Source organism: Podarcis pityusensis, assembly GCF_964106645.2.
Source record: "Podarcis pityusensis genome assembly, chromosome: 8".
In the NCBI taxonomy this organism is placed as follows: Eukaryota; Metazoa; Chordata; class Lepidosauria; order Squamata; family Lacertidae; genus Podarcis; species Podarcis pityusensis.
This window is the reverse complement of record NC_138033.1, coordinates 82,103,493-82,131,421: the sequence shown is the minus strand read 5'-3', so window position 1 is coordinate 82,131,421 and position 27,929 is coordinate 82,103,493. Positions and strand designations below refer to the sequence as shown.

The 27,929-nt window shown below is 48.2% G+C and overlaps 2 protein-coding genes and 1 long non-coding RNA gene across 3 annotated transcripts in view; 1 reads left to right on the top strand and 2 right to left on the bottom strand.

Moving 5' to 3' along the window:
• TMEM116 (transmembrane protein 116) overlaps positions 1-10,239 on the bottom strand; it is a 37,862-nt gene extending 27,623 nt beyond the window's left edge. Inside the window, exons 1-4 of the mRNA XM_081017501.1 lie at positions 10,128-10,239; positions 6,961-7,007; positions 5,677-5,740; positions 2,378-2,518 (exon numbers count right to left, since the gene is read on the bottom strand). Coding sequence (XP_080873627.1) covers positions 2,378-2,518; positions 5,677-5,740; positions 6,961-7,007; positions 10,128-10,193 — 318 coding nt within the window. The 5' untranslated portion in view covers positions 10,194-10,239. The remainder of the gene's footprint in view (positions 1-2,377; positions 2,519-5,676; positions 5,741-6,960; positions 7,008-10,127) is intronic.
• Positions 10,240-11,371: 1,132 nt separating this feature from the next.
• LOC308483601 overlaps positions 11,372-27,929 on the top strand; it is a 202,136-nt gene continuing 185,578 nt past the window's right edge. Inside the window, exon 1 of the long non-coding RNA XR_013989722.1 lies at positions 11,372-12,129. This is a non-coding gene — a long non-coding RNA (uncharacterized lncRNA). The remainder of the gene's footprint in view (positions 12,130-27,929) is intronic.
• On the bottom strand, positions 15,821-26,431 carry ERP29 (endoplasmic reticulum protein 29). Its single transcript, XM_081017574.1, has 3 exons — positions 26,255-26,431; positions 20,537-20,675; positions 15,821-17,252 (listed from the first exon to the last, which is right to left on the bottom strand). The coding sequence occupies exons 1-3, from the start codon at positions 26,396-26,398 to the stop codon at positions 16,747-16,749; spliced, it is 789 nt and encodes a 262-aa protein (XP_080873700.1). The 5' UTR covers positions 26,399-26,431; the 3' UTR covers positions 15,821-16,746.

Below are 27,929 nucleotides of genomic sequence, written 5' to 3'. Positions count from 1 at the left end.
CCTCCAACCCAGAGCTTTCCAAACTTTGCGTGTTGGTGACAATTTTTTTAGACATGCATCATTTCGTGACACAGTAATTCAGTTTTACTAGGAAGCCAGAGGTTAAACTAACACCTTTCTAGCCCCGGGAGGAGCATAGGGAACATTCGTGCGACACACCAACACACAAACGTGTTGCGATGCACAGTTTCGAAAGCTCTGGTCTAGGAGAGCTACTCAGAAGCTGGCTTAGCTCCTTGAAGCCACCCCTGCCCTCTCAGGGCTGCCTGACATGTTTACCAAACCACACCTCTTGTGACAGCTCAGCACCCTGCCAGCACACATTCCAGCTGGCGCAACCAAGGAGAAATTCCCAATGCTCCAATCTGCAAAGCACCAGAAAAGCAAGGGCAGTCTCAGAATTGGACGACTGTCTTGCTTTTGTAAAGACTGTCCAAGGAAGTCCTGATTCTCCAAAGGTGGACCAGTGGACCACTGACCATTTGATCACTGGTCAATTTCCAGCAGACCATCTCAGACCTTCAGATGCCTTCAAATCATGTCAATTATTATTTTTTATACGGCATTCTGCTTTTTTGGGGGAACAGGAAAACCTGATGGCGGCTAACAACATGGGGTAGGGGAAGGAAGACCAGTTATCTTAGAGCACTAGTAAGTTCACAGTTACAAAACCTCATGAAACAAACAAACAAACAAACAAACAAACAACCCAATAAAACTGTATCAGAAGCAGGAAAAAATAACCAAACATAATTGGTACAGTGGTACAGTGGTACCTCGGGTTAAGTACTTAATTCATTCCGGAGGTCCGTACTTAACCTGAAACTGTTCTTAACCTGAAGCACCACTTTAGCTAATGGGGCCTCCTGCTGCTGCCGCCCCACCGGAGCACGATTTCTGTTCTCAACCTGAAGCAAAGTTCTTAACCTGAAGCACTATTTCTGGGTTAACGGAGTATGTAACCTGAAGCGTATGTAACCTGATGCGTATGTAACCTGAGGTACCACTGTATAGAATTAGGACCCCAAAAGCCTCCTGGGACAACAGCCACATCCCTACTAAACAGCAGAAAGCTAACAGTGATGGGACCAGACTGGCTTCTCTAGGAAGTGTTTTCCATGAAAATGGAGCCACATTATAGAAGGCCCTGCCTCTAATGGCCTTCTGCTTGACCACCTGTAATCTACAGTGGTACCTCAGGTTAAGAACTTAATTCGTTCTGGAGGTCCGTACTTAACCTGAAATTGTTCTTAACCTGAGGTACCACCTTAGCTAATAGGGCCTCCTGCTGCTGCCAGAGCACGATTTCTGTTCTCATCCTGAAGCAAAGTTCTTAACCCGAGGTACTATTTCTGGGTTAGCAGAATCTGTAACCTGAAGTGTCTGTAAACCCGAGGTACCACTGTATTTGTTTTAAATGGGACTGAAGTTATCTTGAGCTTTGTCTAGGCCAGGGGTCTGCAACCTTTAAGACAAAAAGAGCCACTTGGACCCGTTTCCGAAGAAAAAAAAACTGGGAGCCGCAAAACTCGTCATTATAAAAATAACTTTTTTGTCACTTTTTTATTATTTCTTTGTTTGACCTGTCAGAATTACTCCTCCTCATAGAAATAAACGTTAAATTAACAAGTTACCTTTTTGTGTGTGTGTGTTCTTCACTCCCCTTCAAAACAGTGACCAGCGTACATGCCCCTTACAATGCAGCGGGCGGGCGGGAAGGTGACGTTGGGACGGTGTGTGACTAACGCACGCACCGCCCCCATTCGACGTCACAGCCAGTACAGCGCCCGCCACAGTGGGGAGTTTCGGGGCGCACAATGTGCCTCCTCCCCTCGCTAGTATCTGCCCCGGAGCCGCGGCAAAGGTGTAAAAGAGCCACATGTGGCTCTGGAGCCGCAGGTTGCAGACCCCTGTCCTAGGCTGTGAAGGGCTTTAAAGGTCAAAAGCAGCACCTTAAATCTGACCCTGTACTCCACCGGGAGCCAGTGCAACTGGTAAAGCACTGGGTGAATATGCTCCCATGGCAGGGAGCCCATGAGGAGCCTCGCTGCAGCATTCTGCACCCGCTGGAGTTTCTGGGACAGCTTCAAGGACAATGTGCCTCCTCCCCTCGCTAGTATCCGCCCCGGAGCCGCAGCAAAGGTGTAAAAGAGCCACATGCGGCTCCGGAGCCGCGGGCTGCAGACCCCTGGACTAGATGAAGTAGACTCTGGAACATGTCTATGAGGGTATTTGGACCTAGGTCTCTCCCAGGTCCTAGTCCAACCCTCTAACCACTACAGCACCTTGGCCCCCGAGGCAACTTGCCGCTAGCACCACAGGCAAAAAACCCACTCTCCATCCCTGAAACAGGCCAAAGTGCTGGCATCGTTCTTACCTCTCCTGTGGCTTGGAGGTTGTAGCAAGCAGCCTCCTGGCTTGCGGACGTGGCAGCCTCTTCATTGTAGAGGAGAGCCCCAAACAGCCAGCTCATGCCCAGAAAGAGATCCAAGAGGCTCAAGTAGAACAAAGGCCGCCCCTGGGGAAGAAGCAGAGGGAGTGGTTGTTATTTCCTTATTTACTGCATTCACAACTCCCCTGTTTCTCCAGGGAGCTCAAGGTGGAGCCCATGGCTTCTTCGCCTCCATCTTATTTAATCCCCATGACAAGCCCGTGAAGCAGGTTAGGTTGAGAGGCAGTGGCTGCCCCCCAGAGCTTCATGGCTGAGTTCAGGATTCAAACCCTGGTCTTTCCCAGGTCCCATTTCGACACTCTAACCACTACACCACACTGCTGTGGCATTGTCCTCCTCCATGAATGTATCCAAAAAGGTAAAGGGACCCCTGACCATTAGGTCCAGTCGTAACCGACTCTGGGGTTGCGGCGCTCATCTTGCTTTATTAGCTGAGGGAGCTGGCATACAGCTTCTGGGTCATGTGGCCAGCATGACTAAGCCGCTTCTGGCGAACCAAAGCAGCGCATGGAAACACCGTTTACCTTCCCGCCGAGTATTTATCTACTTGAACTTTGATGTGCTTTTGAACTGCTAGGTTGGCAGGAGCAGGCACCGAGCAACGGGAGCTCACCCCATTGTGGGGATTCAAACCGCCGACCTTCTGATCGGTTAGTCCTAGGCTTTGTGGTTTAACCCACAGCGCCACCTGCGTCCCTATATGAATGTATCTAGTCTTCTTTTAAAGCCGGCCATCACTTCCTGCTGCAGGAGGGAGTTCCATACTTTAACGATGTACTGCTTTAAGTTCTGGTGCCCTTTCCCCATTCCACGTACAGAAGCCAACCACACCAGCGGTTGAATCCTGCTTCTTCATCGCCAATGAAGGGGTAGCATTTTCTGCTCCCAACCCCTCGAGGCAGCGGGTTAGATTAGGGCAGTGGTGGGCAAACCTGGCCCTCCAGCTGTTTTGGGACTACAATTCCCATCATCCCTGACCACTGGCCCTGTTAGCTAGGGATGATGGGAGTTGTAGTCCAAAAACAGCTGGAGGGCCAAGTTTGGCCACCACTGGATTAGGGGGTCTAGGACAGCCTGGATGGCAACCAAGGGAAAATAGCTTGGTGGATAGGATAACAGCCAACAGGAAGAGCCGGGTGCTGCTGCTGCTTGCCCCCAGCACCAGCTGTCTGAGGCAGGTGCCTCACTCTGCCTAATGATAGGACCGGCCCTTTGGATTTCAGTTAAAATACTGCTATTCACCTATCAAATTTGCCGAAGCTTTAAGATCTGTCCCTTTGAGCTGGTTCTCACAAACAAATGCGCAGCCTTCCCAGAAAGGACCTCGTGGTCACTCTGGTTAAGATATGATGGTATATGAGTACTATAAATAAAGTAAAATAATTCCATTCTTTAGAAGGAACAACTGTGGCATTTCAAGATTACATGAATTAGTCTTTGGCAGCAAGCGATCTTGCGGCTCATGAAAGGCTAGCCAATTTATTACAGCACAAGGTTTTGTGGCCGAAGTCCGCTTCATCAGGGGCAGGAAATGGATTCTTGGTCGGCAGATATTTAACCTTTGTATATTGTATTGCTGTTTCATTGCTATGGCTGATGCAAATAAAGTTTCAACCTGTAAACGGAGTTTGAACGGTCATGAAATGTGGGAAGGACCCTCATTGGGAGAGGAATCCATCGCCTCCCTTCATAACCAAGCAGTTTTGGACACGAGTTCCAATCCTACAAGCATCCTTTGAAATCCCTCTGTTGGGGTAAGGAAACTGTTAAACTGCATAGTTTAACATGGGGGGCTGAAAAGAGCCCCTTCACATTTGACATGCACCAAGTTGTCTTCTTGCTCTTTGACCACATTCACCCCATACATTTAAAGCGCTATGATACCGCTTTTAAAAAACCATGGTTCCCCCCCAAAGAATTCTGGGAGTTGTAGTTTGTTAAAAGTGCTGAGAGTTCTTAGGAAGGTCCCCTTATTCCCCTCTCAAAGTTACAATTCCCACAGTTCCCTGTGGAGAGGAACTGAGTGTTAAACCGCTCTAGGAACTGTAGCTCTGTGATGGATCCCTCGCTACCCTTAAAAAAACTACACTTCCCAGAATTCTTTGGGGGAAGCAGCAACTCTTTAAAGTGGTACCCTAGCACTTTAAATGTACGGTGCCAATGTGGCCTTTTCTATGTAGATGCTGATTGTAGCAACAGGATGCGAACGTGCACGTATGCGAAATTTGAAAAATGCAATAAATATTTCGAATTATATAAATATATATTTTTAAAATGTACCCACATCTGAAGGGTCCGAAATTGTGGGAACCTGTGCTTAAAGCATCCTTGAAGCCACGTGTCATGCTTCAAGGATGAAGAATGAAATAAAAACCCATTTTTTTGCTGTAATTCCAAGGTTTGTAATAAAGTTGCTGGTTTCCTCGCTCACCGTGTGTGTCGCCTGCCAGCTTCTATGGTGTGACACACAGACATAGGTGGCATGACAGACAGAAAGTCAACAGGAGAAGTTTCTCTGCACAGGCATGAAGTGAAAGGCTTTGTCTTTTTTTCTATTATTGCATTTATACAACCATCTTTTTTTCTCTCCAGGGATCTCAAAGTGGTTTGCTTCTTCCTTTTCCTTTTCCTTATTTAATTCCCACAACAGCCCTGTGAGGCGGGTTAAGCTGAGAGAGGCAGCGACAGGCCCAAGGTCACTTCAGTGAGCTTCATGGCTGAGTGGGAATTTGAACCCTGGTCTCCTTGCCGTGAAGCTCATTGGGTGATGTTGGGGGCCAGTCACTGCCTCTCAGCCTAGCCCACCTCACAAGGTTGTTGTGGGGAGGGGCAGAACCATGCAAACCACTTTGAGCTCCTTGGATAAAAAAAGTGGAATATAAATGCAAATGATGATGATGAAAATAATAATAATAATAATAGCAGCCGCTTAATGGCCAACAGAGGAGAAGACCTCCTGCCAGGGGCTCTGCTCTTGCACAGCTTATAACGGGGCTCTATACTGCTGCTCTGAAAGGAAACAAGATGATGATTCAGCCTCTGGAGTGAAATATTTGCTTTAGCAACTAGGAGGGAAGAATGCCCTTGAAATTTTTAAACATTCTTCATGGAGATTGCTGCCCCTCCCTTCTGAGCTGCTTACATAAAGTGCAATTGAGCTTAATTCTTTTTTTAAAAAAGCAATAAAAAGAAAGATAAAAAATAAATAAAAGAAATTCCCTTACCTGGGGGGATCTGGCTGTATTCTGGAGCATTGCATAACCGATCAGCGAGCTGGACCCTATTACGCTGTGGGAACAAAGAGTTGCTTGGTTGAGCAGGTAACGGAGGGAAAGGAGTAGGTGCATAGGGGGTGTGTGTGTCAGTTTTTGGTATTGAACAGGGTGCCACTGAAATCTGAGACGCCAAGGTCCACCACTGTTGCCAACTTTTCTTCTAGTGGGGCTCTCATGCCTTGAACAGCAGGTGGCCATCAGAAATGCTGTAGGTGACAGTTTCTGCATCATTGAGCCTGCATGGTGGAGAAAGCTTATCTGCCAGGTTTCTGCTTAAAGGGCGGAGGACAGGGGTCGGCAAGGTTTCCCTCGCCTGGGCCGGTTCACTCCAGTGGAGATCCCTGTGTGGGACAGATTGCGCGTGTGCCTGCAATTTCCAACAGACATGATTTTCTGCGTCGGTGCAAACGCGATTTCCGGCACTGCAGAAGCGAGTCCCTGTGCCACACCGTGCTGGTTTAGCGCAGAACGCGGGGACTCGCTGAGTGGGTGGCTCGCTTCAGGGGCAGCTCGTGGGCCTGTTAAACGACTCCCGTGGGCTGCATGTGGCCCATGGGCCTTAGGTTGCCTACCCCTGGCGTAGGAGCATCTCCAGGAAAAGAAGTTGATGACCGCTTGAGCTCTTGCTTTTGCATTTCTCTCTCTCTCTCTCTCTCTCTCTCACACACACACACACACACACACACAGCCTAATCCTTGCTACTTCCAGCTTCCACTGCCTTAGACAATGAATGAAAAGGACTGGCATATGCAAAGGGTTGCCAACATTTTTTCCAAGCCTTGTTACTGTGCTTTTAGCAGCGGCTTGATCTGCATTCAGTAGAAGGCAACCAAAAATACTTCTCTCCATCCTGCAAAAAATCTGCGCCTGCCAACTTTTGCTGAAGTTCATGGCACAAAGATAATATAGCATGCATAGAGGTCTTTGCACAAATGCACCTCAAGACCAACAGGGACAGAGAAAATGTTTTAATTTGTCAAAACTCCTGGCTGATGACATGTTCATTTCATTCATTCAAAACGTTCATCTTCCGCCTCTCTGACACTCGAGGTGACTCACAACAGGCTTTCAAAATAAGTAAATAAAGAACATCAGCAATGGCCAGTAAAAGAGAAGAGAATAAATCCTCAAAGAGTTTCAGAGCTATTCTAAAAGGAGAGAGACCAGCCTCTGGCGGGAGGTTCTCCATCAGTCCCAGGTTACATCTTTAGAAAGAAGAAGCTTTGCAGTACCTCAAAGTAGCCATGACTGCTTGGATCCAGTGGATGACAGGAAAGATCTGGAGAGAAGAGAGAGCAAAATGAGATGTATCCCTGCATGACCATGGGATAGCTCAGTCGGTGCTGGTATGGCCAAGGTTGCAGGTGCAATCCTCGTACGGGACAGCTGCATATTCCTACATTGCTTAGACTGTATGATCCCCAGAGTCCCTTCCAGATCTATGATTCTATGATACAGCCTTCAACAACTTGAAGATTGAGATGTGTTGGACTACAACTCCCATCAGCCTCAGCATGCATGGCCACATGATACTGGGGCTGATGGCAGGTGTAGTTCTGCATGTATAGAGGGAACCAGGCAAAGCAAACTTGACATGAGCCAACAGTGTGACGCGGCAGCTAAAAAAGCCAATGCAATTCTGGGCCTCATCAATAGGAGTATAGCATGTAGATCAAGGGAAGTAATAGTGCCACTGTATTCTGCTCTGGTCAGTTCTGGGCACCACAGTTCAAGAAGGACACTGACAAACTGGAACGTGTCCAGAGGAGGGCAACCAAAATGGGCAAAGGCCTGGAAACGATGCCTTATGAGGAACGGCTAAGGGAGCTGGGCATGTTTAGCCTGGAGAAGAGGAGGTTAAGGGGTGATATGATAGCCATCTTCAAATATATAAAAGGATGTCACATAGAGGAGGGAGAAAGGTTGTTTTCTGCTGCTCCAGAGAAGCGGACACGGAGCAATGGATCCAAACTACAAGAAAGAAGATTCCACCTAAACATTAGGAAGAACTTCCTGACAGTAAGAGCTGTTCGACAGTGGAATTTGCTGCCAAGGAGTGGGGTGGAGTCTCCTTCTTTGGAGGTCTTTAAGCAGAGGCTTGACAACCATATGTCAGGAGTGCTCTGATGGTGTTTCCTGCTTGGCAGGGGGTTTGACTCGATGGCCCTTGTGGTCTCTTCCAACTCTATGATTCTATGATTCTATGATTCTATGATTCAATGCATTGTGGGTTGCACTTGGTCAGGGGCTGAACATGTGGATATACTCAGAGCCAGTGTGGTCATGGGGAGGACCATGCATGCCGCCTTGAGTTTGTTGGAGGAAAAAGATGGGACATAAATGCAATAAATAAGGGACTTCTTCACACGGCACGGAACTGTAACTATGGAATTCGCTCCTGCAAGATGTAGTAATGGATGGCTTTAAAAGGCATTTAGGCAAATTGGTGGAATGTAAGGCTACTGATGGGATGCGGGTGGCGCTGTGGGTTAAACCACAGAGCCTAGGGCTTGCCGATCAGAAGGTCGGAGGTTCGAATCCCTGCTACGGGGTGAGCTCTCGTTGCTCGGTCCCTGCTCCTGCCAACCTAGCAGTTCGAAAGCACGTCAAAGCGCAAGTAGATAAATAAGTACCGCTGCGGCGGGAAGGTAAACGGCGTTTCCGTGCACTGCTCTGGTTCACCGGAAGCGGCTTAGTCATGCTGGCCACATGACCCGGAAGCTGTACGCTGGCTCTCTTGGCCAATAAAGCGAGATGAGCGCCGCAACCCCAGAGTCGGCCACGACTGGACCTAATGGTCAGGGGTCCCTTTACCTTTACCTTTCAGGCTACTGACAATGATGGTCATGTATTATGCCAGCATTGGGAACTAACGGAATTCCCCTGGTGAGCATCACAAGTAGGGAGAGGGCTACTGATCTCAGGTTCTTGCTTGCGGGATTTCCACTGGGGCATCCAGCTGGCCTCTATGGGACTTGGATTAGATGGGCTTCCTTTGGTCGCTGTCAGGCTCTGCTGATGTCCTTGAAATGAAGACTCCGTTGAGCTAATAACCTACTTGTGGCCCCATCCTTCATGCATTTGGCTAATCCACTTTTTAAAACATCAGAGTCAGCAGGCAGCACAATGCCAGGGCATCATGTGGCAGTGAGTTCCATAGTTATGCCCCGAGTAAGTTAACATTTTTATTACTATTTAGATTTTCATGGCCGCCTGCCAATAGATAAATGTGCCCCAGGAGGCTTACAAACAAGGCAACACTTTAAAATGCAACCTTCCGAATTTGCCTCGTTAACAGAAGATGGACTCAAATCCAAGTTCTGCTAACTGAAGCATAGCTTGAATCTTTCTAGCTGCTGTGCATTCACCTTACAGTGGTACCTCGGGTTAAGTACTTAATTCGTTCTTAAGCTGAAACTGTTCTTAACCTGAAGCACCACTTTAGCTAATGGGGCCTCCTGCTGCCGCCGCACCGCCAGAGCACAATTTCTGTTCTCATCCTGAAGCAAAGTTCTTAACCTGAAGCACTATTTCTGGGTTAGCCGAGTCTGTAACCTGAAGTGTATGTAACCTGAAGCGTATGTAACCCGAGGTACCACTGTACTTTTAAAAGCATTGAAGGACTCAAAGCATTTCCAAATTCAAACAGGATATGTGCACTCATTGTCATCCTACTAACGTTTGCGTTAGAGTCCTTCCTGCAAAGCTAATTGGAGAATCCTGATGGAGAATCCCACAAAATGCAAAATGCACGAGGGAAATCTAGCAGGAGGAAAGTTGTCTCAGCCACCCAATTTCCTCTAGTTTGTTCTGGATACATACCCGCCCCCCCCCCCCGCTGCCTGTTAAGTTCTAGCATTTTAAGAGTTTGGGTGGGCACCTTTATTCTGCCCACAGCCTCCAAACCATTGCACGTTTTCGTCAGCCTGAATATATTGCCGGTGTAGCTGAGGGCGTGCTGTTGTTGCTGCGCAGCAAAGGTTGTTATACCTCTGATCCTGACGAGAGCACATGGCCATGATGACTAGTAGCCATGGATGGCCAAACCTGAGCACAGAAGGGAGAGGGAGGGGCAGCTAAGCGGAGGAAGGATGGATCTTTCCACGCAGAGGACTAGAAACCTGATTAGGCTGCAGGGAGCAGCAAGGAGCCTGCACAAGGGACTCCAGAAGCAGCGGTGGGTTTCTCCATTGGAAAAGGCATGGGTAACTCTTCTGAGGGGCAAAATTCCCCATTCTGCTCAGAAAGGGGTCTTTTCTTTGCTCAGAAAGCAAATTGGGGGGGCGGGGGCTGACTTCTGGTGGGGAAAAACGAGGATGATCCTGGGCTGGCGAGAAGGAAGGGAGGACTGGAGTCAAAGAGGTGCGGTGTCTGGTTGGAGAGGGAGGGCATCGCTTACCTGCTGGGACCAGGCGTCCTGGGTACGGAGCCCCCCGGGGGCAGCGCCGGGCGCGGAGAAAGCCATGCTAGCCAGGCGGAGCAGCCGCGGGAGCGGCCGGCCAGCGCCCTCCTCCTCCTCCCCGCCCCGCCCGCCCTCGCTGGTCCCGCCCCAGGCGCAGCCGCGCAACCTCCGCGCCCCCTTGGAGAAAAGGAGGGGAAACCGGGCGATGAGCGGGGAGTGGAGAGAGGGGGAAAAGCAGAAAGTTACTGGTTTGATGATGATGCTGTTGTTGATGATGATGGAAGGGGAAAAAAGGACCGGAAATTTTAAAAGGTCAGAAGTAGTGAAATGGGGAAAAAGAGGGTTTTTAGACAAACCAAAGAGCAAATCAAAAGGGAAAAAGACCCTCGATAAAAGTGGGAAGAAACGGCCAGGAAATTTCTCTGCAGATCAAAAGCAGGAGCAGCCCCAGGGCTGTGATCGCCGTGGGTTGGACTAGATGACCCTTGGAACCCTTTGCAGCAAGCACTATGGGTCTACGATCTCTAAGCCTCCATGCGGACCCCGCGTCAGGGGTAAAGCCCCCCCCTCCAGCACCACCCCTTTTCCAGCTGCGCCTATGCCATCCATTCCAGAGGCGCTCGCCTGGGGAGAAGGACTCTTATTTTGCTGCTCTCCAGAATTTATTGCGCATCCACAGCACCCCCAGCCACCTACCCGTTTTTCACAATCCCCCAGAATAATACGAGGAGAAACCAGCCGCTACAATTCCCTGAATTTAAACTGTGGTCCCTTCTAATGAATCAATATCTCCATCTGCTGGTCGCCGCGCAATGCTCTCCAATGCAGTTATGCCACTGTCGCCTTTTCCCGGTCATCTCTGCGACAAATAATATTAATAAATATAGACCACCTTGCCAACAAAGGTCCGTATAGTTAAAGCTATGGTTTGCCCAGTAGTGATGTATGGAAGTGAGAGCTGGACCATCAAGAAGGCTGATTGCCGAAGAATTGATGCTTTTGAATTATGGTGCTGGAGGAGACTCTTGAGAGTCCCATGGGCTGCAAGAAGATCAAACCTCTCCATTCTGAAGGAAATCAGCCCTGAGTGGTCACTGGAAGGACAGATCCTGAAGCTGAGGCTCCAGTACTTTGGCCACCTCATGAGAAGAGAAGACTCCCTGGAAAAGACCCTGATGTTGGGAAAGATGGAGGGCACAAGGAGAAGGAGACGACAGAGGATGAGATGATTGGACAGTGTTCTTGAAGCTACCAACATGAGTTTGACCAAGCTGCGGGAGGCAGTGGAAGACAGGAGTGCCTGCCGTGCTCTGGTCCAGGGGGTCACAAAGAGTTGGACACGACTAAACGACTAAACAACAACAAATAGACCACTTGAGGGTTTTTTTTTATTAACCAGGATTAATCATATCTTCTGAACATTGCGCTGATTAGGCAAATGTCGTAAGGAGGCCAAGGTTGATTAAATCTATTGGTCCTGCTAGCTTAGGGATGATGGGAGTTCTAGTTCCAAAAACAGCTGGAGACCCAAGTTTAGGAAACCCTGGTCTAAACCTACCGCTGGGGGGTGGGACTTATTCACATGGCATAGAATGAATTTCTGGAATCTGAATTAACTGGGGTAGTTGGTTGATTTTAGAATCTGGACTGAAGAGTCTTGTAATGTGCACCACTTATTTCAAAACATAGTAAACTAGCCTTGTTGCATTTGTGAGAGGGACCGATTCTGCCAAATTGGTTGGGGGGGGGGGCGCAGAGACCTCAGCCACCAAGTTTTGCCCTGACAAAATGTAGCGATATAATCAGGCACCATATATGGCTTTAATGTTAAATTTGCATCCCACTGGACTATATAATATGTCCAAGACAAATTAGGGTAGGACTTCAGGTGGCTAAACCTCCCAATGGTTAAATCCATGGGTAGGCAAATTAAGGCCCGGGGGCCGGATCTGGCCCAATCGCCTTCTAAATCCGGCCTGTGGACGGTCCAGGAATCAGCGTGCTTTTACATGAATAGAATGTGTCCTTTTATTTAAAATGCATCTCTGGGTTATTTGTGGGGCATAGGAATTTGTTGATTTTTTTTTCAAAATATAGTCCGGCCCCCCACGAAGTCTGAGGGACAGTGGACCGGCCCCCTGCTGAAAAAGTTTGCTGACCGCTGAAATCCAACCACAGGCAAATACAGTGTACCTCCAGATACATTGCTGGGTGCAAAAGTGGAAGGCAGCTAAGCCTGCTGGCCCACAACAGGAATCTGGACGCTGGCCCGGATGGGCCTGTGGCCTAAGAACGCAGCTGGGCTCTGAATAAGCTCCTCCCTTAAGGGGTTGCGAGACAAAAATGTTCTGTAACATGCCAGTGAATGACTGCCTTGCTCAACAAAATTGTCAAGGGTGGGGAGGGTGGGAAGAGTGCAAAAAATGAGATTTTTGAGTACAGTGGTACCTTGGGTTACATATGCTTCAGCTTACATACGCTTCAGGTTACAGACTCCGCTAACCCAGAAATAGTGCTTCAGGTAAGAACTTTGCTTCAGGATGAAAACAGAAATCGTGCTCCGGCGGCATCAGGAGGCCCCATAAGCTAAAGTAGTGCTTCAGGTTAAGAACAGTTTCAGGTTAAGAACGGACCTCCGGAATGAATTAAGTACTTAACCCGAGGTACCACTGTACACCAATCTTAGCCCAGGTTCAAAGAAAGCTAAGAGAACACACTGGGTCTTTTTAGGCAGGCACCTCTGCTTAACTGTTTCTTAAGAATTAAAGGGAAATACTGATTTGGGATTTTTTCCCCCTTTTCAAAACCCGGTAAAAACAAGTTAAAACAAAAAAAGCACCAGTCCCAACCATATGAGACCTGCCCCTATAGTCCTGCTCTCTGCTTCCTATTATTGCGAGTGTATTTTTTGAAAATCAAAAATATTTATAATTGCAAGGAAGTACCGAAGGGAAAATTTTCCTAATATCGTATTTTCCGGCCTATAAGACAACTGGGCATATAAGACAACCAACTTTTCCTGTTAAAATATAGAGTTTGGGATATACTCACCGTATAAGACTATCTCCACCTGCAGCCAACTAGAGGCAGCCCCCCAACCTAAAGCCCCCCAAGCACTGCCAGGGGCAGAGCACGCACCCCTCCACTGCCTCTGCCGTCGCAGCAGCAGCCCGAGGCGAGGCGAGCGAGCCCCGATCGGCCGTCCAGCAAAGCGGTGCGGTGCGCTCACCGGCTGGTAGTTCTGGCAGTTGTGGGGATGCCCAGCTCCTCAGAGCCCTGGCCGAAGCCGCGCACCACCTCACCGTGGGAAGGGGAGGCTGCCGCGGTTGCTGCTGCTTCGGAGGCATCCTTACCATCTTACCATCCTTCTGCCCGTCGCCGTTCCAAGCCAGTCGCCGCCGCCTGCCACAACCATACCCGGCCTATAAGACGGCCCCCAACTTTGGAGAAGATTTCCAGGGGTTCAAAAGTCGTCTTATACACCAGAACATACGGTACTTGTTATTTCAGAACATCACAAATAAAATCCAGGCTTTGCAAACTTAAAAAGAACTCAATGAAAGGGCAGCAGAGAGAGATGTGCCAACCTGGATTCACCGCTCTCTCATCAAAATAGGCACCTCTGACTCTACTTGAGTGAGCAAGTCTTTTGTGTCTTCTTGAAATGAGCCAGTGTCCTTCAGTGGAAAATGAACACTAAAAAGGAGAAGCCCTGCTGCTTTGGCCCAGTCACTTGGGGCAGGGGGGCAATTTTAGGCTGTCAATCAGATCTGTTACTTCTTCCGCAGACTCATTACCCTTCTTGAGCAACTTTGAACCAGGAAGAACCAGCAGTTGACACAAGTCTTTTGTCTGTTTGGACAAGTGTCCCTCCAGCTCAGTCACCTGAAACAGGAACAGCTATCCTTTCCTAGCCCAAGGGCTGTTTTCTTTTGAAAAGTATTTAATTTTTAAAGAAAAGCATGCAACACAGCTCCCAAGCAGGCTTTAAGCACAACAACCAGGGCCAGCTCAAGACATTTTGGCACCTGAGGCAAGCCACAAAACGCCTTCATGCAGCGTGCCACAGCCGTTGCTGTCACTGGCAGTGGCGGCAGTGGGCAATGCATTCCTTGTGAGGCCAGATCTGCTGCCCGTGTGGATCCTGTTGCCTGAGACGGCTGCCTCACCTTGCCTCATGGGTGGGCTGGCCCTGACAGCAACTCTCCCCTCCTTCTGTTTCCAGAAGTACAGCCATCATGGCTAGTAGATGCAGACAGCTAAAAGGACAGACTTCTTCAAACTGCGCAGAGCTGGCCTGTGGAACTCTCTCCCACAGGAGGCAGCGACGGCCTGTTACACCCTTAAGGAGGAACTCCAGGGGGCAATCAAAAGGAATTGGGCAAGTGAGGCAGTTCAGCTTCCTACTCACACCCAATTCTCTCCACTGAGAGTGAAGTGGACACATATTGTTTATGTTACAGATAGGTAGCCGTGTTGGTCTGCCATAGTCAAAATAAAAAAAATCCTTCCAGTAGCACCTTTAAGACCAACTAAGTTAGTTCTTGGTATGAGCTTTCGTGTGCAAGCACACTTCTTCAGATACACTGAAACAGAAGTTGCCAGATCCTTCTATATAGTGAGAAGGTGGGGAGGGGTATTACTCAGAAGGGTGGTGGGAATGGGAGATTGGCAGATAGCTGAGATGAGCCTGCTGACGACTCTTAACGACTGTAATAGGTCTTACAGGAAAAGGCAAGGGGTGAGAAGGTGAGAAATGGCTTAGTCATGTATAATGGGATAAGAATCCAATGTCTTTGTTCAAACCAGGTCTCTCCATGGTTTTAAGTTTGGTAATGAGTTGCAATTCAGCAGCTTCTCTTTCCAGTCTATTTCTGAAATTCCTTTGTAGTAAAACAGCTACTTTGAGATCTTGTATAGAATGTCCTGGGAGATTGAAGTGTTCTCCTACTGGTTTCTCTGTTTTGTGATTCTTGATGTCAGATTTATGTCCATTTATTCGTTGGCGTAAGGTTTGGCCTGTTTGTCCAAACATATTGTTTATGTGTGGGGATCTGGTATTGGGCAAAGATTTCAGCGTCACCAAAAACACACACAAGTTTCTAGATCATATGATGGTACGGATCGGCTCTGAAGCTTGGTGAAACTGAAGAGGACGAGATCAGGACTCTCGAGTCGGGTCTCCAGACATTAGTAGGGTGGTGTCCGAAGGTTTCCCCTGCTACACAGAGGGCCAAGCTAGGGACAGCACAGGGGGGATTCCCCAACCAGAAGTCCCCATATTAAAAAAAAGCAGCTTTGCATGCTTGATTTGAATTAAACTGCAGCACAGCACAGGGGAGAGGGTCTAACCATTTGCCTCGCTCTCTCACGGCCCCAATCCAAACTGCCACCCCCATTGTTGCTGGTTTTAATAAAGGGAAGAACATGAACTCCAATCTCAGCATTCCCACCTCGGGCAGTTTGTTCTCAAACACTTAAAAGTTTATTTAAAACAAAACAAAAAAAGGAGGAAAATCAATCATATTGAAGTGCCAACTTCCACAATCAGTTCTCACAAATCGCAAACTGCTCTGAGCAAGAGTTCAGATCGAATGAGAGCTCCATTTTCTTTCGCTCAGCACAGAGGGCAACGCTAATCTTGTTGACAAAAGCAGCAAGAAATGGGGGGGAAATAATAACCTGACTGCGAATTTTCCGCCCGATAACCTTTATTAGCAAATTAAGTACCCATGTAATTCCCCTCCAAAAAACATTTTTGCAAATACTGGTCAGTAAAGAGACGAACGCCATTTTTGCCTCCCCATCTCAAATGCATGTTTTGCTTTGGCCAAACCTGGGCTCCCAAAAACACACACACACACACAGAAATGATTCCACCCCCTGCTTGCTCGGATGGTTGAATTCCTCAGCGCAGATCACACAAAAACAGGGAGGGCGGCCATCTTCTTCCATTGCCCGCCAGAACACCAAGCAGCATTCTGAGGGCGGCCATTTTGAGCTCACCACGCTGACTGCAGCCCGCCATGAATATCTGGCAACTCTCCCCACCCAATGACTCAATAAGCCTTCTCTTTTGGTTGTGGGCCAGCTGGCACGGTCCACAACGTTACAGGCCTGGTGGGGCCAGGATTGGCTGCACCTTGAGAATTCAAGCAATGACAACCGGTCGCCTCGTGTTCCAAGTGCAGCCATTTTGAAAACCCCACCAGTGAAGAAGAAGCTGTGCCAAGTCCTGAGGGCGGCCATCTTGGAAACACGACTGGCATGGACAACACCTGTGAGGAGAAGCCTTTTTCTTAGAGGAGGAGAAAAGGGAAAGGGAAATTATTTATTTTTTTGCCTTTTGAAACAAAGGATTAACGAATCTTCTACCTGCAATGCTCTCAACAGCGCTGGGAACGATGGCAGTCTCCGTACTGTTCTGAGTGGCACCTAAGGGATGCCTTTCGTTCAAAATAAAAGTTTAAAAAGGATGTGCATGTGTGTATGTGGGAAGCTTCTCTATGAGGGGAATTTGTTAAAAGAGAGCGGGGCTTTTTTGCTTGCATGAAGGAGCACCAGATGGGGACCTCGACCCACTTAAGATTCCACAGAGCACGCCATTTCTAGCACGTCAAAGTTCCTCCTTCTCCTCCTTGGTCTTCTTCTGGAAGGAAGCAAGGATGTTCAAGCGCTTCTGGAGTTCCTCCTTCTTGCCCTCGCTCATCTTGTTCTCCTCAATGAGCTTGCTGATTCGAGAGACTTCGCTGGCGGCAAACTGGTCCCCCTGGGCGAGGATTTTGCTCATGACCTTGACGTACTGCTCCGAGGACTTCTGCTCTGTCTCCTTCGCCCTGGCCAGGAGTTTCCGCCCTTCTTCCAGGAGGGCTTGGCGCTCCAGCTCTTCCGTGGCACCCACAAATTTGCTGGCCAAGGTGTCAAACTCCTTCAGGCACCCCGGCATCCCCATGTAGATCCCCCGGCTCTTCAGCCAGCGCTGCAGGGAGCTCGCTTTGACCTGCCCAGGGTAAGGCAAAGGGTTGTCCAGGTCGCCATCTTGGAACAGGTAAAAAACCGGGTAAGCGTCTTTATCAAGCTTGTACTTCTCCCCCAGTTCCATGTTCAGCTTGTCACCATAATCTGCGAACAGAAGACCGATAATAAAACAGTAGGACTTGAAAATGGGGCTATGGCTGCCTAAGGCTATGGCTGCAATCCTACAATGCCCAATGGGAAACCCAAAAACTCATGCAACATGTTCCCAGACAGCTGGGCCACTGCCAGTATAGTCCACGATCAAGATGGTTAAGTGTTGTTCAGCAACATCTGGAAAGCTGCGGTTTAACCGCCCTGGTTTCAGTGAATAAACACGTACTAGTCTTTCTCACTGAAACCTGTGGGTTTTTAAAGTGTCTAAATCTGGACTGTATCGTTTTTCATTTTGAAATGTTCTAGACTTGGGACAGAGGAGCTGAGTCCTATACCCACACAGAAGTAAGCGCCACTTAATAATAATAATAATAATAATTTATTATTTATACCCCTCCCATTTGGCTGAGCTTCCCCAGCCACTCTGGGCGGCTTCCAATCGAGTGTTAAAAACAATACAGCAGTAAATATTCAAAACTTCCCTAAACAGGGCTGCCTTCAGATGTCTTCTAAAAGTCAGATACTTGTTTATTTCCTTGACATCTGCTGGGAGGGTGTTCCAGAGGTTGGGCGCCACTACCAAGAAGGCCCTCTGTCTGGTTCCCTGTAACCTCACTTCTCGCAATGAGGGAACCGCCAGAAGGCCCTCGGCGCTGGATCTCAGTGTCCGGGCTGAACAATGGGGGTGGAGATGCTCCTTCAGCTGTACAGGACTGAGGCCGTTTAGGCCTAACTTAACTTAATGGGTATCTCTATTCTGGGGAAGCACCATATTATTATTACAATTAATTCCTTAATCGCCTTCTAAACCACTGTCTTAGGGCGATTCACACGTAAGATAATTAAAAACAGATAAAACCACACACACAAAACCTAATATGTTTAATAAAATGCTAAAATCCTAACAAGTGAACACATGGTAAAGACCCATCTAGCCAGTAGGGAAAGCCTGCCCCCTGTCGAGTGGGGGAATCCCATATCAGAACCCCCCTGATCACTGCTCACTTGCGTAAAATCAGGGATTCCCTTGGGCCGGTAAAGGCTTCTCCCATTTCCATAGCAAAACGGAAGGGGGTTGTGTGTGTGCTTAGGAGACACCTGTGTGGAGCTGGCAAACGGCGCTTGTCACACAACATGCCTTGCACATTCCGAGGCAAAGTGATGATGCAGAAAGGAGCATGCACACACACACACACACACACACACACACACACACACCAGTCTTATGAGGGGGTACTTCCTCAAAATACCCCATACCTCATAACTGCACACATTGCAAGCCTTGCAACCTCTCTCTCTCTCCAAATCCCCGCTCCTTTTAAGCAAACACACACACAGAGGGTTTCCTGCGATTCATTGGTGCAGTCAACACGAATAATTTTGCAAAAAGCAATCAGCAACTTGCAAACCGGCAGGAGAGACGACAAATCCTATGGAATGTGTTGTACCTCCGCTGTCATCTGCATCATGCACCTGACTACCAGCTGCTGAGAACTACAGGTGCTCGAATCTTGCTTGCGGGTTTCCCACTGAGGCATCTGGCTGGCCACTGAGAGAACAGGATGCTGAGCTAGATGGGCCGTTAGCCTGATCCAGGAGGAAACTTCTAACTTCTTACGCTGCTACATTTTCTCCCTCTCTGATAAGGAGCAGATAAATGGAATGAGAGTGCCCGCCGTTTTTGCAAGTGCTTTCACCTCCCTGCAACCAAGTCCCCTGTTTCTCTAAGGGTCCAAGCTCGTCCACCCCATCACAAAAAAAGCAAGTTTAGAAATAATGAAGCACCGTATTTTTCGCTCCATAAGACACACTTTTTCCCTCCTAAAAAGGGGAAATGTGTGTGTGTCTTATGGAGCGAATGCAGGCGGGAGGCAGGCGGGAAAAGCCCCCAAGAGCCGAACACATGCTCCACACGGCTCTTGTGGGGTTTTCCCCGAGGAGGGAGAAGGGCAGCCTGTCACTGACAGGCTGTCCTTCTCCCACCTCATAGAAAAGCCCGCAAAAGCAGTGCTCCCTTAAAGAGCGCGCGGCTCTTGCTGGCTTTTGCAGGAGGTGCGGGAATTCCCCAACCTCGTAGAAAAGCCCGCAAGAGCCGTGTGCTCTTTAAAGAGCCGTGCCTAGCGTGTGTGCAGCTCTTGGGGGCTCCCCCCCCCCGTCAGTCCCTTCTCCCTCCTCGGGGAAAAGCCCCCAAGAGTCGCACACATGCTCCACGGCTCTTGCGGGCTTTTCCCCAAGTAGGGAGAAGGGCTCTTGCTGGCTTTTGCGGGAGGTGGGGGGATTCTCCCACCTTGTAGAAAAGCCCACAAGAGCCGTGCTCCCTTTAAAGAGCGCGCGGCTCTTGGGGGCTTTTGTGGGAGGTGGGGGAAGCGACAGAGGGCAGCCCCTCAGTCCCTTCCCCCACCTCCCACAAAAGCCCCCAAGAGCCACGCTCCCTTTCACGAGCCGCGCAGAGCTGCCCTTCTCCCTCCTGGGGAAAAGCCTGCAAGCGCCGCACACATGCTCCACGCAGCTCATGAAAGGGAGCGCTAAGCACAGCCTGGGATGCATATAGACTCTGCTCAGCGCTCCCTTTAAAAAAAAAAAAATTCTTGCATTCCCCCTCTAAAAACTAGGTGCGTCTTATGGTCAGGTCTGTCTTATGGAGCGAAAAATACGGTAAGCACTGTGTTTCTGGCTGTGTGTAGCACCTTTTCTCACTCCACCCATATAACTTAAAAATCAGTAATGACTAGCCCTCTCCCATGGTTTCCCTGCTCCTCAAATCAAAATGCAAGGGAGTGGGGAACTTAGGAAAAATTCCTCCTGCGGACTGGGCAATCACAGGGGGAAAGAGGAAATTAAAGCCATGCCTGTCTCTTCTACCTCTCTCTAAGCATCTTCAACACAAATTCTTCCCCTACCCCCTGAAAAACAAAAATTTCAATATCTTAGTCAGTGAGTTTACTCCCTATTTCTTAATAATCCACAAGACCATCTCTCTCCCTCTCTCTCTCACACACAATATTCAGCAACGTCAACCAGTTAATACAATTAAAGCTCTGCTAAACTCAGTATGTTGCATCAGACAGGAGGAAGAGATGTTTGCAGAGATTCAGGAGGAAAGGCATCATTCAGAACAGCTTATCCTAAGCAAAAAGCCCTGCCTCCTTATCGATGTTTGCACAGTGTTAAGAGATACAACAGTTAATCTGGCATCCATTTAAAAAAACAAGAGAAGTAAAAGATAAATTAATAGACCTCATGATCTGTGTACAAGTCCGCCATAAGCATCTCACCTGATATCCCCACCTCGGCCACCAACAAATCGTCACTGGATTCTGAGCTTTCGGCCACCTTTTTGAACTCATCCTGCTTCTCTCCGTAAGGATACTGGGTGTCAAATTTCACCAGCACAAACTTGTGCTTCGGGATCACCTAAAAGGAAAGCACCACAAAAGCTCTGAATGTGCGCTGTCTGGAAGCGATCTGGTTTCCAAAGTCACCTGCAAAACACCTGGGGCATTCTGACTACTGAACATCTAACCTGAGGCTGTCAGTGGTCACTCAAGCTTTACAACTGGGATGGGGAACCTGTCCCCACCCTGCCTGTCTCCCTCAATAATGACTGGGCAGTAAGTCCCATCATCCTTGACCATTGGTCATTGATGGGGAGTGAGAATGGTCCTTTGGAATTTAGCATGCGCTTAAAAAGAGAGAGGCACTGTATTGCTCCTTCTCAAACACCAGTGCTGACCCCTAACTTTAGCTACGTTCCTAGACATCCAGAAATAATTTGGTCAATTGACTCTAGATCTTAAAATATCTTTTTTTAAAAAAGCCATACTTTATTGAAATTCATAGGGGAAAAAATCTTAAATAAACAAAACAACAAAAAACAAACAAAAAAACACAATCTTGTGTAAGTAATCTTATATAAATTTACAAATACAAATTAATTCAATCTTAAAATATCTTCAGCCAATAGGATTCTGTGTTACCGTCGAAAACAGTTAAAAGCAGCTGTTTAAAACATTCGGAATTTCAAAATTGACGATAAGCCAAAAACAGATTAAAACATGTCAAAGTTCTAAATCGGTGGGTGCATTTGCCTAAACAATGACAATAATTTATTATTTATACCCCGCCCATCTGGCTGGGTTTCCCCAGCTACTCTGGGCAGCTCCCAACAGAATATTAAAAACATGATAAAACATCAAATGTTAAAAGCTTCCTTAAACAGGGCAGCCTTCAGATGTCTTCTAAAAGTCAGATAGCATGATGGGAGGGTGTTCCACAGGGCGGGCGCCACTACTGAGAAGGCCCTCTGCCTGGTTCCCTGTAACTTGGTTTCTTGCAGTGAGGGAACCACCAGAAGGCCCTCAGAGCTGGACCTCAGTGTCCGGGCTGAACGATGGGGGTGGAGACGCTCCTTCAGGTTTCCAGCAGGCACCAAAAAGAGGACAGTGAAGGCACCCGTCTGATGTCAGCAGGCAGCGGTTTTAGGGTGCTGACTGTCATACTAAAAGACTGATTTCTTACAAATGCAGATACAGTGGTGCCCCGCAAGACGAATGCCTCGCAAGACGAAAAACTCGCTAGACGAAAGGGTTTTGCGTTTTTTGAGTCGTTCCGCAAGACAAATTTCCCTATGGGCTTGCTTCGCAAGACGAAACGTCTTGCGAGTTCTTGCGAGTTTGTTTCCTTTTTCTTAAAGCCGCTAAGCCGTTAATAGCCGCTAAGCCGCTAATAGCCGTGCTTCGCAAGACGAAAAAACCGCAAGACAAAGAGACTCGCGGAACGGATTAATTTCGTCTTGCGAGGCACCACTGTACAGATATTATGGGGCACCTGTGTCAGTTCCGTATACCAAAGTAGCTGAGTGGGCATTTATGCTGTAAGGCAATCTCACAGGTAAACTGGTCCCCGGTTGCTACTGGCTTTATATACTAATAGCATATATGCCACATTTCCAGTAATGCACTGAGCCATGCCATTAGTCCACCTTGCCAGCGTTGCCTACACAGACTGGCAGCAGTTCTCCAGGGCCTCAGGCCAGGGTGCTGCCCGCCTGAAACCCCTTTTATAACTGAAGAGGCCAGGTAGCTTTTTGCATGCAAGGCAGCTGCCCCACCACTGAGCATGATCCTTCTACCCGCCAAGCATCTCATTTAAAAAGCTATTCTAAGGTGCAATCCTCATGTGAATCTGCAGAGTTGGCTGTCACTAAGCTCATTTTACAGAAGGGTAAAACAGGCTATTCTCCAGGGATAGTCCCATTCAACAACAAAAAAGGACAAAGGGAAATATGTTTGTTCTTCGTTATTGAAAATTTAATAAAATTTAATAATTTAAATATTTTTTAAATGCACGGAGGTGGGGTTTCTTGCTGCACCCCACTTATCGGACAGAACTGCTGCAGGGCACAAAAGTGCAGGATGTGACTTGTCTGGAGTTGCACAGTTCCCAGGCTTTAGGCGGAGACGCTCCAGTTCCCACGCCTCTGAGGCAGCCTTGCTTAATTTTGACTTAGCAAGGTAATAAGTGCAAAATGCCTGGACTTTGCTGCAGAAATGCTATGTGTTAACAGTAGGCTAATAAAATTTGAGCGGTTATGACTACACGCAAACGTACTCTGGAAATGCAGCTAGCAAGATAGGAATCCTAAATTCTTTTTCAAAAATTAATAAGTTGTTGCACCCTAGAGCTTCCATTCAATTCCTCAGCATAATAAGCTCTTCAAGCTGGTTGAAATTCCAGTCAAGCACAGCTGCAATAATACCGCTACATATAATCTAACATCTCGGTAGTGGCGCCCTCCCTGTGGAACGCCCTCCCACCAGATGTCAAAGAGAACAACAACTACCAGACTTTTAGAAGACATCTGAAGGCAGCCCTGTTTAGGGAAGCTTTTAATGTTTGATGTAACATAGTATTTTAATATTCTTTTGGAAGCCGCCCAGAGTGGCTGGGGAAACCCAGCCAGATGGGCGGGGTATAAATAATAAATTATTATTATTATTATTATTATATATGATCTAGCAGGGGTGCACAGATGCTATGCTCATGGGATCTGCTTTGTTTTTAACTAGACTCCCAGGAGACCCATTGAGTAGAGCTGGGAGCAAAAGATCTTTCATTCAGAATTATGAGCCCGGGAATTTATTTTGAGTGGCAGAACTGAATGGACCTCACAGTCCTTCCATGCACAAAAATCCATTTCTGGTTACCTCCCCTCCCCTTACTTCTTTTCAGAAATGTAATTTAGGGCGGGGGGGGGGCGGTTCGTAGCTCAGTTGGTCAGAGTGTGGTGCTGATAAGATTGCAGGTTTGATTCCCGCATGGGACAGATGTATATTCCGGGTTCCTTTATTTGATTCGACGATTAGACAAATTAATGGAAGAGAGGAATAAATTAAAAAATTGCCCAGTAGCACCTTAGAGACCAACTAAGTTTAAGACAGAGCTATTCTGCCTGGCTTTCAATTTGAACTTAACCTGATCTTTTATTCCCCTTCCTTCCCTCCCCCTCCCCTTTTTATTACCCGTTCTGGGATCCCACAGCTAATTCTCCCCTGGTCTCCTCGCTGGCCCAAATAGGACTAATTTAGCCAGCTAGCCCTGGTGATCATCTAATGTTTATTGGATGGATTTCCCCCCTAAATTGATTTCTGAATTCTGAATTTATTGTTATTCACGTTTTATACTGTATTTTATGTTTTTTTTGTTGTATCAATTAAGTGTTTTAAATTTGTTGTTAGCCGCCCTGAGCCCAATTTTCTGAACTGGGAAGGGCGGGGCATAAATAAAAAAATATTATTTATTTATATGTTTGTTCTGGGTATAAGCTTTCATGTGCATGCACACTTCTTCAAATACCTGAATGGAAGAGAGGGCTACTGATGGCTTCTACTAGCCAATTGGCTATGCTCTGGGCTCCACAACTGGAGCAGCAATGCTTCTGACAACCAGCTTCTGGAAACTGCAGGAAGGAAGCGTGTTTTTGTGGTCAGAAACTCCTTGCCGGTTTCTCACAGACACCTGGTTGGCCACTGCGAGAACAGGATGGCGGACTAGATGAGCTATTAACCTGATCCTGCAGGGTCTTTGTATGTTCTTAACGTTTTGCTGGAAGAAGAGGTTTACTGCTGGCTTATTATATATTAAAGGTAAAGGGACCCCTGACCATTAGGTCCAGTCGTGACCGACTCTGGGGCTGCGGCACTCATCTCATTTTATTGGCCGAGGGAGCCGGCGTACAGCTTCCGGGTCATGCGGCCAGCATGACTAAGCCGCTTCTGGCGAACCAGAGCAGAGCACGGAAACGCCGTTTACCTTCCCACCAGAGTGGTACCTATTTATCTACTTGCACTTTGACGTGCTTTCAAACTGCTAGGTTGGCAGGAGCAGGGACCGAGCAACGGGAGCTCACCCCCTCGTGGGGATTCGAACCTCCGACCTTCTGATCGGCAAGTCCTAGGCTCTGTGGTTTAACCCACAGCGCCACCCGTGTCCCTATATATTATATACTATAATATGCATCCCGCGTATTATATATTACAGGAAAATAAATTCTCCATATCAAGAGGAAGTACACCTCTGAGGCTAGGAATATACAATGGGGAGGGTGTGTGTTGTGTGTGTATATTCAAAAGGAGTCGCTGGGACTCTTAATTTGTCTTCAACCCATTTTCCACCCACCATTCCAGGAATGATCCTTCCATATTCTTGCTTGGAAATGAGCTCTCTGCATATTCTCAGGGGTACTCTCACTTCATTTTGCTCAGGGGAGAAATCCTTGGTGCTGATTCAGGAATCGGGCACAAATTGTGCCCCTCCTCACCCTGGAAAGCAAAGCAAGTTTGCATTGCCCTTGGCATCCACTTGGACAACTATGATTGGTGACTGTCTGAAGCCGCCTCCCTCGACTGGGTGGAGCAAGGAGACAAATTTTGCAATTAAACTGCAGGTTGCATATCAGAAACTAAGGGCAGAGAAAGAAGTGGGAGTGAAACGCCCCACTTGCAATACTTGTGGAGTTACACAGGAGTAAATTCCACTAAGAAAACAGGCACAAGAACCCCTTCAGGTTCCCCAACAAAAACACAGGATACTAATGGAATATCAATAGTAACAGTGGTATAAAGGCTCTATTTTTAATCTAATCCAATCCATTGAATCAATATTGCAATCTACTGCTATCAACATGCATGATTTTGTATGATCGGATAACATAATTTAAGGCAGCGGGGCTAAAATAATTCAGGGTGAGATTTCTGTTGTGTTCAGAGGCCTTTTGTGTCCTGGAAATGTGATGCCAAGCTAGTGTGTGCAAAAAGCAGGCCTAAGACCTGGGTTCAAATCCTCCACAGAGCCCTGTAGCTCACTGGGTGACCTTGGGCCAGTCTCTCACTCTCTGCCTAACCTACCTCACAGGGTTGCTGTGGGGATAAAAGGGGGAGGAGAACTTTCCATGCCACCTTGAGCGTACCCTGGATGGAAAGTGGGATCTAAAAGCAACAAAATAAAAATAAAAACCTACCGCAAATACTGCATGCGCGGGGATTCTCGTTAGTATGGCTGCACCTAGCCTGTTTCCAGGTCGCCTTTGTCCTCTCCAACACCCCCTCCCCTTCTTTCCTGCTTCATGCCAAGGGGCGCGCCCCCTCCCCCATAATCCAGTTGGACTATGCCCTCTGCCACCCACTAATATGGGGAGGGGGCGTGTTGCGCAGCTGATCCCTTTTCAGGCGCGCCATCCCAAGCAGAGAGCAGGCGCGATGGGCAAATCGCTTTAAGCAAGAAGCAAACCGGGCGCGCAACGCCGGACTTTTGCAAATGCAATTTGCAATTTTGGGCATGATCTGAGAGAGATGCCCCTATGTCCGCCGAGAGGAGGGAGGAATCGGAGCAGAAGCCCCCCCCCCAGTTCATCCTCCCCCCAAAAAGCATGCAAGTGTCGTTTCCAGCATCATCCCTCCCCTTAAGAAAACGAAATAAAAGGCAATTTGCTCTACCTTGTAGAAGGTGATGGCGTCGAGGGGCAGGGCGCCCTTGGTGTGCAAAGCGCAGCTGCTCTCCAGGGCCAAGCAGAGCAGCAGCGACAGGAGTAGCAAGGCGCTCCGCCGAGGGATCCCCATAGCCATGGCGATCCGGTGCATTTCTGGGCGAATGTGGAAGATTCTACAGGGAGGGAGGGGCTTTGCTGGGCATGGCCACGTGACCAAAGGCTAGATTCCCTCCCAGGGACTTCAAAGGGCCGCCTCATTTAAGGCGGGGGGGCGTGGCGTGCGTGCGTGCGGGATTCCTTTTTTTGGGGGGGGGTGTTGCAGAGAAGGGAAGCGGGTGGCGCTGTGGGTTAAACCACAGAGCCTAGGACTTGCCGATCAGAAGGTCGGAGGTTCGAATCCCCACGAGGGGGTGAGCTCCCGTTGCTCAGTCCCTGCTCCTGCCAGCCTACCAGTTCGAAAGCACGTCAAAGTGCAAGTAGATAAATAGGTACCACTTCGGTGGGAAGGTAAACAGTGTTTCCGTGCACTGCTCTGGTTCGCCAGAAGCGGCTTAGTCATGCTGGCCTCATGACCTGGAAGCTGTACCCCGGCTCCCTCGGCCAATAAAGTGAGATGAGCGCCGCAACCCCAGAGTCGGCCACGACTGGACTTAATGGTCAGGGATCCCTTTACCTTTACTATGTTGCAGAGAGGCACGGCTTTCCTTCGCCCCAGGATCCAGCACCGGCGCCCCATGTTGCTTTGCTCATGGCTTCTTTCCTGTCTCCTGTTTTGCAGCAAGGAAGGCCCACGTTTGCAACGAAAGGTTCAAGCAGCATGTGCAGAGTGCATGTAGTTGTTTAGTTGTTTAGTCATGTCCAACTCTTTGTGACCCCATGGACCAGAGCACGCCAGGCGCTCCTGTCTTCCACTGCCTCCCGCAATTTGGTCAAACTCAAGCTGGTAGCTTCAAGAACACTGTCCAACCATCTCGTCCTCTGTCATCCCCTTCTCCTTGTGCCCTCCATCTTTCCCCACATCAGGGTCTTTTCCAGGGAGTCTTCTCATGAGGTGGCCAAAGTATTGGAGCCTCAGCTTCACGATCTGTCCTTCCAGTGAGCAATCAGGGCTGATTTCCTTCAGAATGGAGAGGTTTGATCTTCTTGCAGTCCATGGGACTCTCAAGAGTCTCCTCCAGCACCATAATTCAAAAGCATCATTTCTTCGGTGATCAGCCTTCTTTATGGTCCAGCTCTCACTTCCATACATCACTACTGGGAAAACCATAGCTTGAACTATACGGACCTTTGTTGGCAAGGTGATGTCTCTGCTTTTTAAGATGCTGTCTAGGTTTGTCATTGCTTTTCTCCCAAGAAGCAGGCGTCTTTCAATTTCGTGGCTGCTGTCACCATCTGCAGTGATCATGGAGCCCAAGAAAGTAAAATCTCTCACTGCCTCCATTTCTTCCCCTTCTATTTTCCATGTGATGGGACCAGTGGCCATGATCTTAGTTTTTTTGATGTTGAGCTTCAGACCATATTTTGTGCTCTCCTCTTTCACCCTCATTAAAAGCTTCTTTAATTCCTCCTCACTATTTCACACAGAGTGCATAGCTGTCAGCTTTTCCCTTTTCTTGCGAGGAATCCTATTTGAAATCAGGGAATTTCCCTTAAAAAAAAGGAAACGTTGACAGCTATGGCAG

Bases quoted from the DNA above. Each gene is read 5' to 3' on its own strand.
- ERP29 (XM_081017574.1), bottom strand. From the start codon at position 26,398: ATGCACCGGATCGCCATGGCTATGGGGATCCCTCGGCGGAGCGCCTTG. The intron at 20,676-26,254 runs GTAGAGCAAATT...CTTTCCTTTTAG, and splicing joins ACGCCATCACCTTCTACAAG to GTGATCCCGAAGCACAAGTT. The intron at 17,253-20,536 runs GTGAGATGCTTA...TTCTGTTCGCAG, and splicing joins GGCCGAGGTGGGGATATCAG to ATTATGGTGACAAGCTGAAC.